This window comes from Mauremys reevesii, linkage group 2 (assembly GCF_016161935.1).
Source record: "Mauremys reevesii isolate NIE-2019 linkage group 2, ASM1616193v1, whole genome shotgun sequence".
NCBI lineage: Eukaryota > Metazoa > Chordata > Testudines > Geoemydidae > Mauremys > Mauremys reevesii.
In genome coordinates, this window is record NC_052624.1 from 5,966,170 (window position 1) to 5,978,282 (window position 12,113).

Sequence of the window (12,113 nt, forward strand, 5' to 3'; positions counted from 1 at the left end):
CTGTTCTTTTTGCGGATACAGACTAACACGGCTGCTACTCTGAAATCTGCTTAGACCCTGTCCATATTCAGCATCACCCCAATTCAACATGACACTGGTTATAAACAGATGCAACCATGAGTGGCAGATGAACCCCCCCATGCGGGGAGGCTAGCTTGCTGACTTCACCCCTTCTGCCTGAGGCCTGCCCCCTGACGCCCTCCTCCCCACTGCAGAGGGAGCTGCCGCAGCTGTGCTAGCCTGAGCCACCCTGGCAGGCCCGACCCCTGCTGGCTGATCGGTGTCATAGTGGTGGGCCCGATCCCTGGGCTGGCCTGAGCTGCCCCTGGCCACCGCAGCCCCTGTCCGAGCCCTGAGCTCCAGGATGCGGCTTGAGCTGAGCCCCCGTCAGCTTCGGGCGGGAGGAGGGACACGGAGCGTGGGCGTGGCCACAGTTTGGGCGAGGGAAAGCTTAGCCTTCCCTGGCCTATGATGCCCGCTGCATCTGGATGCAACCCCTACCCCCAGTGAGGAGACACTGACTTTGATTTAAACCTGGTTTATATCAGTTTAGTGTATGTCACTTTCTTAGATCTTGGGCAGAATTTTCAAAAGGGTGTGTCTCCACTCGATAAAAGGTTTATTCTTAACTCAAGCTAGCTGACACGTGGTAACGAACACGGGGTAAAATCCTAGTGGAGGCAAGGCAGTTTGTAGGTTTAACACGAGTGTGCAGGTCAAGTCGAAGCGGGAGGCGAGAGATTACCTTGATCTGCTGACTTGTGTGAAAACTACAAACTGGTTTGTCTTCACTAGGATTCTGCTTTGCGTCAGTCACCAGGTGTTAACTCACTCGTGTTGAGGACACACTTTTTTCGCCTAGCAAACACAAGGCCTTAGCAATTTAGGAACCTAAAGGTATGTCTGTGCTGCAATGGCACATGTGATTGTAGCAAATAAATTTACACCCCCAAGAGACATAGTAAAGTTGACCTAAGCTCTGGGTTTAGACACTGCTTGGCGTAGGTACTCCATCTCCTCGAGAGGAGATAGCTAGGTCAGCAGCAGAAGTCTTCCATCAATCTCCTGCTGTCTACACAGGGGTTAAGTCGGCATAACTCTGTCTCTCAGGGGGGTGGATTACCACTGAGGGCTTGTCTACACTACCCGCCGGATCGGTGGGCAGCGATCGATCCAGCGGGGGTCGATTTATCGCGTCTAGTCTAGACACGATAAATCGACCGCTGAGCGCTCTCCTGTAGACTCCAGTACTCCATCAGAACGAGAAACGCAAGCGGAGTCGACGGGAGAGCATCAGCCATTGACTTACCGCCGTGAAGACACCGCCGCAAATAGATCTAAGTACATCGATTTCAGCTAGGCTATTCACGTAGCTGAAGTTGCGTATCTTAGATCGACCCCGCGTGGTAGTGTAGACAAGCCCGCAGAGACGTCGCTATGCCAGTGTAAATTCCCAGCGTGCACCAGCCCTTCGGCTCTTATGAGAGTAAGATCTGGTTTACCCTTAAAAATGAGATTGATCTAGCAATGTCACTCAGGACTGTGAAAAATGTTGCACGGTGTGACATAGATCAGTCGACCTAACCTCCAGTGTAGACATGACTGGGTCGATGGAAGGGTGGGGCCAGGAACATACATTGGCATAACTACGTTGCTCAAGGGCATGAAAAATGCACCCCCCTGAGCGACACACTTATACTTTAGACAGCGCTGTGCTGACAGAAGAGCGTCTCCTGTCGACATAGCTACTGCCTCTCTTGGAGATGAATTAACTACCGTCGCCATAGTAACATCTTCACTAATGCGCCAGTGCAGCGCTGTGCATGTAGACAAGCCCCTAGCTACTGCCTCTTGGAGAGATGAATTAAGGACATGAATGGAAAAACCGTTTCTGTCGATGTAGGCCGCGTCTACACTAGGTGACTACAGCAGCACGGCTGCAGCACAGTAACTGTGTGGGTGGAGCCACTAGAGTGTAGACATGGCCACAATTTCATTGAAAGCCAATGGGAATTAGGCTCCCAAGTCATGTAGGTGTCTCTGAAAATGTTTCCCCTGGCGTACACAGAGAGGGGCACTCGTTTAATTGAGGCCTTGTCTATGGGGATGTTGCCTCACTTTAAATTAAACTGAATTAAATAAATTTTAAACTGAATTAAACTTGCCCAAAAGGCTGTGCGGATGCTTCTATACCAGTTCAAGACTGATTTATCTTAAACCTGTTTCCAACGGACATACACTAAACTGAAATAAGCCACTTTAAAGCATCTCCACTGAGGCTGGCACTGGTTTCACTAAATCGATTTAAAAATCCACCTTCAGTTAAACCGGTGCAACTTTCCGGTGCAGATACGGCCTAAAGATGTCATGTTAACCAGTTTAGCTAAGACAGTGTCACTTTGGGCTTGTCTACACTTGAAGTGCTCCAGTATAGATACTACATATAGCAATGGGGGAGGAGTTCTCCTGTGGGCATAAGTAATCCAGCTCTCCGTGGGGCGGTAGCTAGGTTGATGGGGAATTAAATCAGTTTAACTACATGGCTCAGGGGTGGGGATTTTTCATACCGCTGAGTGACATCGCTGGTCGACCTAATGTTTCAGTGTAGACCAGGCCTTTGTATGTAGACACTCTTAGGCCTGGTCTACACTGAAAAGTGACATCAGCATAGCTATGGTCGAAAAAAACCACACCCCTGCCTGACACAGTGAGATGGGGTGTTCACCCCACACTTGCTCTGAAGGGGTTAATATAGGCTAAGTAGGGGGGCAATTAACCAGACAGGCCCCATCTGAGGGGAATCAAGTGGCTACGTAATCTCCTGATTGAATGAGGGAGCCCCGCTAAGGAGGAACTAGGTGGGCTGGGTTTATAAAGGCAGGAAGCTGATAGCAGAGAGGGCGGCAGGGAAGTAGGCTGCAGTTACTCCCTGGGAGGCTGACCAACCCAGAGATTTGGGGAGAACCCGGGAAAAGGCAGCAAGGTTCAGGAGGGTGCAGACCTTGGCTACTGAGTAGAGGGTCCCCGAGCTGGAACCCAGAGTAGAGGATGGGACCCAGGGTCCCCTGCCAGCCGCTGGCGAGGTGGCCCAGGCTGGGCAGGGAATGGGAAGACTGCCTGAGCCTGTTTGTTAGAAGAGCCTTTGATACCCGGGAAGGGAGAAACACACAAAGTGACCTGGCTGGAGGGCCAACCCCCCGACCTGGAAGGAGCTAATCCCCAGAGCAGCCCCTAGCAGTGAGTGGACCCTGTAACACACAGTTATGCCAACCTACCCCCAGTGTGGATGCAGTGATGGCGACGGAATAACGCTTTCCTGGACTATCAGTAGGTTCATGCGGGGACGTGGTGTTCCGACACGGAGCGAGAACACCCTTCAGTTGACGTAGGCTGTGTCCACACTAGCGGGCTGTGCTGCTATAGTCCCTGTAGTGCAGACATACCCTGATACTAGTTTACACCTGGTTTACCTGTAAGCCGGGCTACCGGTTTAAGGTTTAAACTGACTTACATCTGTCCACAAGGGCTCAACTGAATCGATTTAAACCGGTGTGCGTTTCTGTGTAGACAAGGTAGCACCGCTCCACATGAGGAGTGTAAGCGTAGCTGTCCTGCACGCTCCCCTCCAGGTTCCCCCGCGGCGCTGTGTCTCAGCGACAGAATGCCTTCAGCGGCAGGCTGTCCTCCTGCACCTGTCCTCTGACTGCAGCCATAGCTCATGGAGGGCCCAGGGCCCACCGGTAACAAAGCAACCATCGCGGAATGTGTCTAATGCACCAAAGCAAACGGAAAGGGCTTGACATAGCAGGGATGCCGAGATCCAGCTTGCAGGGAGTCACAAATGGACTTGCACCTTTCTGCCCTCTGTGATGCTTTCTCCACGGCATTCACCAGCATCTCCTTTGAACCTCTCTTGAGCTTTCCCCTTCTAATACGGATGGGAACCCTCTGGCCTTAAAGTCTATGAGTCTATGTTCTTCCCTGGACCTGATTTAAGGTGATGGTGATGTGGCCTTTTTCCTAGATCACTGAATCCTAGTTTCGGGGCACTAATCAATTTTCCAGGGCCACCATCCGGGGCTAAGACCACACAAAAGTCTTCCCTGGCACAGGAAGGAAGCCAACCATGGTAAAGCCTGGAAGGGGTTGAGAGATACGTAGTCACATACCCTATATCCTTTTGCCTCCACTAACATACACACATGCTGTCCACCTGCCTTCGCCCACCGCAGAGAAGGGATGAGAAACACAGAGCAAGTTCTTCAAGAGGAGCTGCCCTGGAACCTGTTGCTTTTTGGCTTCGTCCTGTGTTGCAAAGCGCACTTGCACATGGGCCTAGTCACGCAGGCTGGAGAGGAGACGCTGTTGTGGATTTAATGGAGACAAGTCAATAAAACCAGAACAGGGAAGGAGAAAATGCCAAATGGAACAGACCAAAGAATGAGCCGCTCCAGCTTTCAGAGGGTTGTGCTTGCGAAGCGTAGATCTCAATTCAAGATACTTATCTCTCCCGGGGAAGGGCTAATGAAATCCATGCGTGGACGGGATCACACTTTCCAATCAGAGAGCCAGCTCTCCGCTGTGTGACGTCTCTGGGACTGTGCTGTGTAAGTGTTTGCGGAAGCCCGCCGCTCCAAACCTTGCTCTCAGTCATTTCTTTTCAGGGCAATTGCTAAGCAGCTGTGCAGAAATCACAGCTACCTCCAGCTTCTTTTTTCCCCTTGATGATTTCAAGTTAGGTATAAAGGGGAAAAAAAGCATTAACACTAGGCTACGTCTACACTACAGAGCCAATGCCGGCATAAGCTACCTAGTGTAGACACAGCGTGCACTGACAGTTTTCCTGCCCGCATAGGAACGCCACATCTCCAAACAACATCTGCACTCTTCTGTTAGCATAGCTGGGTCTACGCTGGGGGATTTGCTGCCATAGCTACATTGGCGAGGGGGTGCAGTTTTTTCACTCCCCAACTGACATAGCTACACCGGTTTAGGTATTCAGTGTAGACCGAGCATAAGTGTCTGGAAGATAATGGGGCAGACATCAGTGATAAGACCCAGTCAAAATCTGAGGCCAAACAACACCTTCCACGACCAAACTACAGGGAACTTGGGCTGAGGATCAGGACTGTGATGCTTGCCTCTGCTTTGGCAATGGCCAGAGCCAACCCCTATCTCTCAACACCTTCAAACTTCCCAGGGGTTCGTAGCTTCCAGCTGAACTGCTTAGCTCAGGTCCATCTCTCACCAATATTCACACTTGCCTACGTGAGCCAAGGAAGGAACGGGCCAATGAGTTATAGCAAGAGCGAGGTGGTGTCCATCAATGTATTTCCGCCAGAGGTAATAGAGCTACGCTGATTTACACCAGTGGAGATCTGGCCCATAAAGTAGGCTTGAATAGGGGAGGGGAGGCCTTTTAGAAGTTTGCAGGACATTATAATGCTGGGGTATCAGATCTGTCTTACCAGCTTCAAACTCAGATTGGTTTCTTGAATCTCATGATGCTGACAGCCTGAGGTTTCAGTTCACACGGGCATGCACAAACCTTTTCCTCCAGTTCCGTCCACCTGGACTGGGGTCCCTGGAGGGTCACCTTGAATTCCAGGACAACCGGAAGCGTGGGTTTGTGGTTGAGGCACTGGACTGAGACTCAGGTGATGAGAATTCGGTTCTCGGCTCTGCTGCTGACTCTCCTTTGTGTCCTCGGGTGGGGTATTGAATCACTCCGTGCCTCAGGTCCCTTTCTGGTAAAGGGGGAGAGCACTGGTGCCCAGACTCATGAAATTCGATGTTTTCACCCCAACACCACAAACCCCGAAATCGTTAGGGCCTTCCAAACAATTAGGCCACTAACTATGTGGGGTGGTGTAAGATCAGAACCCAGAGGAAACGAACAGGCAGCCACACATGGCCGAAGGCGAAATGAAGGTGCCTACGCCAGATTATGTTTGACACTCCCAATCCTTAACTCCACCCCGTTCCGAGCAATTTAACACTGAACATCACTGTGGACAATCACTTCCTCCTGCTGCTGTCATGGGCCTCCCTTGATGACAGACAGAGCAAGGGGAGGACAGAGGGAGGGGAAAAGAAAGCAAGGGGAGGAAAGAAGAGCTGCTCCAAAAATGGGATGACATTTTCACAAAACGTCCTCTCTTTTTATTGTCATCAAAATGCCAAGTTCCAGTGAAAAATTCTGTCGCTGGTTCAAAACCTGCAAATATTTGACCAGCTCGAGAGGAGAGTTTAGTTATGAGCCTCTTAGGTATGACAGTAACAAATTCTCTAGGAGAATCTAGATAGATAGATAGAGGAAATGGGCCGTAGGCCAGGTCTACACTAAAAGGTTATGTTGACACAGCTATGTCACACAGGAGTGTGGAAAGTCCACTCCCCTCTGCAACATAGATAAGCCTACCTAACCCCCGGTGTAGACAGCATTAAGTCGATGGAGGAATCCTTCCGCTGACCTAGCTACTGCCTCTTGGGGAGGTGGATTAACTACAGCGAGAGGAGAACCCCTCCCGTCGGCACAGGTAAGAGCTACACTGAAGCGCTCCAGAGGCGCAGTGGCTGTATGCTGGAGTCTTTCACATGTAGACAAGCCCCTAGGCCAGGGGTGGGCAAACTTTTTGGCCTGAGGGCCACATCGGGGTTGCAAAACTGTATGGAGGGCTGGGTAGGGAAGTCTGTGCCCTCCCCAAACAGCCTGGTCCCTGCCCCCTCCCAAGTCCCGCCCCCTGACTGCTCCCCTCAGAACCTCCGACCCGTCCAACCCCCCCGCTCCTTGTCCCCTGACCGCCCCTCCCGGGACCCCCACCCCTAATCTCCCCAGCCAACCCCCCACTTCCTGATTGCCCTGCCCCCATCCACTCTGCTGCCCATTCAACCCCCTGCCCCCATTTTTAATCCCCTGACTGCCCCCCAGAACCTCCACTCCATCCAACCACCCCCTCCTCCCTGTCCCCTGACTGCCCCCTGGGATCTCCTGCTCCCCGCCCCCTTAGCATGCTGGAGCCAGCCACGCAGCCGCACTGCCTGGCAGGAGCAGCGGGCCAGAGCACTGGTGGGGCGGTGCGCTGAGTCTGCGGGGAGGAGAGACAGCAGGGGAGGGGCCGGGGGCGAGCTTCCCGGGCTGGGAGCTCAGGGGCCAGGCAGGACGGTCCCACGGGCCAGATGTGGCCCGCAGGCCGTAGTTTGCCCACCTCCGCTCTAGGCTCATTAGATATTTAGGTGCTTTTGAACAAACGTCCCACCGTCCCCAAATGGAAACACACCCCAGCAATTCCTTTCTCTCCCTCTGCCTGAGGCCCGGATCCAGCAGTCCCTCGTGAAGGTGCTTTCGCACTGACGGAGCATGGACGCTCTTTAGCTGAGCACAAGCCACAGTAAAAGCAGCGAAAGGAACATTATCACCTGCTAAAGGCAAGCGAAGTGAGTCCGTTCGAGGGCATATTTGAGTCAGCTGTCAGGCCAGGCTGTTGGGAGGGGCAGCGCTTCTCCTGCAGCCAGAGCAGATTGGGGAATGACTCAGTTTCTTGTTGCCTCTTAAAGGGAGACTATCTATAGGCCTCTGCAGAGGAGCACTGTCCTCCCAAAGCTATTTTTTGCCAGTGAGATTCAATAGCATCCTTGTTTGCAGCTCCGCTGGGTCACCTATCCCCGAGTCTGCTGCCCACATGCCCCCCTCAGACATCACAGTCATTCCACGGGCAAACGGGAGGACAAAATAGCCAACGAGGGGATGGTCAATCACAAGATCCGGGAGGCCTGGCACTAAGGGATTCGTAGAGAACAAATGGCAGGGCCCCATGTTCAGCATCCCTGTCTCAGCACGGCTCCACTGCGTACACCTGGCCCCACCACCCCGTGTGCTGTCAGCCTCCCCATCGCAGCCCAGCCCCACTGCGCACACCCGGCCCCAGCACCCCCTGCGCTGTCAGCGTCCCCGTCTCAGCCCAGCCCCACTGCGCACACCCGGCCCCAGCACCCCCTGCGCTGTCAGCCTCCCCGTCTCAGCACTGCCCCACTGTGCACACCCAGCCTCATCAGCCCCTGCGCTGTCAGTGTCCCTGTCTCAGCACGGCCCCACTGCACACACCCAGCCCCACCAGCCCCTGCGCTGTCAGCATCTCCATCTCAGCACAGCCCCACTGCGCACACTCGGCCCCACCACCGCCTGTGCTGTCAGCGTCCCTGTCTCAGCACTGCCCCACTGCGCACACTCTGCCCCACCACCGCCTGCACTGTCTATGTCCCTGTCTCAGCTCAGCCCCACTGCGCACACCCGGCCTCAGCACCCCCTGCGCTGTCAGCCTCCCCGTCTCAGCACGGACACACTGCGCAGACCCGGCCCCAGCACCCCCTGCGCTGTCAGCCTCCCCGTCTCAGCCCAGCCCCACTGTGCACACCCAGCCTCATCAGCCCCTGCGCTGTCAGTGTCCCTGTCTCAGCACGGACCCACTGCGCACACCCGGCCCCAGCACCCCCTGCGCTGTCAGCCTCCCCGTCTCAGCACGGCCCCACTGCACACACCCGGCCCCACCCATGCCAGCAGCAGAGCCAATGTCTCCTGTCTCCCAGGTCTCCTGTCTCCCAGTTCAGTACGCTCTCCACTGGATCATGCTGCCTCTCAAACTTATGGGAACCTTTGGATTATCCAAAGACTGGATTATGTCCTTTCCGGATTGACTGGGGTTGTTGCCTTGCACACAACTGTTTGCCAGACGCTGGGAATGGGCAACAGGGGCTGGATCACTTGATGGTTACCTGTTCTGTTCATTCCCTTCGGGGCACCTGGCACTGGCCACTATCGGCAGACAGGACACTGGGCTAGATGGACCTTTGGTCTGATCCAGTGTGGCTGTTCTTATGTTCTTAAGGGCAGTTGATTGAAAAGACAACAGTGCTAAGTACAAATGAGGCTGCAGGTCGGGCCCCACCCCCAGTTAACCAACCCACTGCTTGGCTGCACGTTTCAGGGGGCCTTTGACCAATCAGATTCCAGTGCATCGCTCTGACACTGAGCACTGCGCGCTGCTCGTGCGCTGAGCCTCTAGTGAGGTAGCAGGTCCACGACTGAGCTCCTCCATCTAGCTGACCAGCGCCCTCGATGCACCCCGGGCAGCACTGCTGCAAACTGGACACAGACACGGGAGGGCCTTACAATAAAGAAGAGAAGGAGCAGACAAACCTGCTGAACGCAAAGGCTGCGTCCGCAGAGCTCTGCTTCCGCAGCCGCGGCCAAGCAGTTCCTTTCCCTCGGGCTAATGGAATGGAGGCTCCAGCCTTTCATTCCACGGTTCCCGATACCCCATCCAGCTGATCAGACCCTCCTCGAGCTTGCAAAGGGAGCTCTCGCTGGTCACATCTGCTCTCGATGGCTGGAGCGCTTTTCTAGATTGGCAGATGTTTCCCAGTAAAGGCTTCTGTAGCCTGTAAAGCCTTTTGTAAACTCTTCTTCTAGACTTGTGGAGGGAGAGGCTGTCTTATGTATTCATTATTCATTGTTATTACTATTGCACCAAGAAGCCCTAGTCAAAGATAGTCCCAGCCCCAAAGAGCTGACAAGCTACGACAAGAGGCAACAGGTGGCTGCAGACAGGTGGGAGACTACTGGGAAACAATGAAACACGACAGGCCGTGGGCTCTGCACACCAGCAGTCTGATGGGGGTCAGATCGCAAGTGTTGGGCAATGGGAGGTCCATGCACAGGGCAGTGGTCTCATGGTAGGAGGTTGAAAGTCTGCTGCAATAATCTTCCAATAGCAATGCCGTGAGTTAAGATTCCACCAAATGCTGTGGTCTCCTGGGGCGGGAGCACCAGGGGAAAGCAGGTGTGCTGTTTAACGAGGTGTTAATTGGGCAGTGGGGGGAACAGAACGAGGAGGATCAGAGAATGGGGGTTGAGGATTTTGCTGATGGAAAGGTGGAGGCCTGAAATAAAGACAGAGCTGGATTTGTATGTCTCCGTGAGGCAGGCTTTGCCACAGGGGGATGCATAGAAAGCTAGATGTCTGGATACATCTGCCCCTGAATCGCTCCTTGCTCTCAGGTGCTGAAGGCTTTTGCCAGCAGGTGATCTTGGGGTTGTAGGCCTGCAGCACTGCAAGGTGTGTGTATGTGTGAGATATGGGGGGGCTAGTTCCTCCGTACCCCATGTGTGGTTGGAGCTCAATGTGGGGCCAGGAAGTGTGTGCAGCGCTAGCTGGGTGGGACGCTGCCTCAGCATGCAGCCACTGCTCCAGTAATTCCTAGCTGTGAACTCCAGGCTGGCCAGAGATGTAGTCACTCACATGAGAGCGTTTTCTCCCCGCCCCCTCCTGCCATCTGGCAGCGGTTAGCAGCCTGACATAGAAAGCGAGTGGAAAAGAGGCGCTGACCCAAGCCAGGCCTGTTCGCCGGGGACAGCCCGCGTGCGACGTGCCTGCGCTCGGCTCCCACGCCCAACCGCCGCCACGGACACTCACCTTGCACCTTGACTTTCAGGTGGCGCTCGCACTTGGACTTGGCTTTTATCAGCAGGAAGATCTGCTCCTCTTTGGTGATGACATCGTCAGCATCCACCTGCAGAGAGAGAGAGAGGCACATGGTATGTCAGCGGCCAGAGACGGAGCACCGAGCTCGAACAGGCCGCCCCGGGAACTGACGCTCTGTGCATCCCCTGTGCCCCTCACCGGAGCCTCCTGCTCTCAGAGCCCTTGCTACGTTCCCCTCACTGCTCTGATTGTGAGTCAGGCTGCTGTGGAGAGAGCAGAGGCTTCTCCCTGCTGTGAGCAAGGGCTCGGAGTCCTGTGTCCTTGCCCCCATCTTCTCCAGCTGGCTGGACACGCAGTGGGGGGCGAACTGCTCCACCAAAAGAAGTGGAGTAATTTACTTCCTTCCCGGAACAAGACTGCAAGGCCAGAAGGGACCATCAGGGCGATGTGGCCTGACCGCCTGCAATAACGCAGTCTGCGGCATTTCACCCCTAACTGGTGTGAGCGACAGCGTCTCATTCAGAGAGGCAGCCAGTCCCGCTGGCAAGTCATGGCCAATCCACTACTTCCCCCCGAGGGGCGAGCTGGGGAGGAGCCAAGCTGTAATCCCTTCTCTGCTCTGCTCCTGAGCCGCTCTGCATCCTTCTTGAGTCAGGGCAGCTTGGAAAGTTAGGGTGATTTGTCTACACTGCAGCCTGTGTAGACAGACCCGAGGTTGCTTTGATCTAATTCGCTCTGGTAACAATAGCCGTGGTGCACTGCCCCAGCCCTAGTGGAAATTCTGGTAGTGAGCAGAGATGGCCAATGTTAGCTAATATTGTGCTGTGTGGGCCAATATTTGTGCGAGGGACTGAGAGGAAGGAGCAAAGAACCCCTCTTGAGCTTCACTTAAGGAGGAGTCCACCATGGATCTGCACAGATGAAAGACATGGAACCACAGAAACATAGAGCTGGAGGGGACCTTGAGAGGTCTTCTACTCTATCTCCCTGCGCTGAGGCAGGACCAAGGAAACCTAGACCTTCCCTGAGCCATCCTGTCTCCAACCTGTTCTTCAAACCCTCAAGTGACAGGGATTCCACAACCTCCTAGGTGACCCATTCCAGCACCAAGCATCTTAGCGTCCGCAGTGGGCCTCTCCTTCCAACAGGAATCTAGCACATGTGCCAAAGCCTGCAGCTTTGTGCCTGCTGGACTGTCCCCAGAGGTTAAGCTGACATGATACAATTCTGTCCATCTCATTTCACCTCAGCTAATGTCCACAGGATCAGTTTGACAAACGTTTCTCCCTCCCAGCCCAGGGGCTCGTGGCAGTGGTATTACATGTACTGGGCTAAATTTACTTTTCATAGGACATCAGGGTGAATTTGCCCAATTGAGCTTAAATAGTTGCCAGTCAGGGGTGATGGAGTCTTTGTAATACTGGGGGGTGAGGGGGGACACGAGGCCCTGTCCCCTCCATGGCCCTGCCCCTTCTCTTCCTCCTGAGGCCCCCCCGCTGGCCAAGCCAGAAGCTGAAGCTGGGGAGCCCAGGCCGCTCCACCTGCCTGGGGGAAAGGGAGGGCGAGAGCTGTCCCAGCCTGTATCCCCGCACCCCCCCCCAGCCTCCTGCCCAGGGCAGGCGAAGGATCCGC

The 12,113-nt window shown here is 54.5% G+C and overlaps 1 protein-coding gene across 1 annotated transcript in view; it reads right to left on the bottom strand.

Moving 5' to 3' along the window:
- The window catches only part of PTH1R (parathyroid hormone 1 receptor), a 165,034-nt gene that overhangs the window by 67,891 nt on the left and 85,030 nt on the right, over positions 1–12,113 (bottom strand). Inside the window, exon 2 of the mRNA XM_039525674.1 lies at positions 10,473–10,569. Coding sequence (XP_039381608.1) covers positions 10,473–10,569 — 97 coding nt within the window. The remainder of the gene's footprint in view (positions 1–10,472; positions 10,570–12,113) is intronic.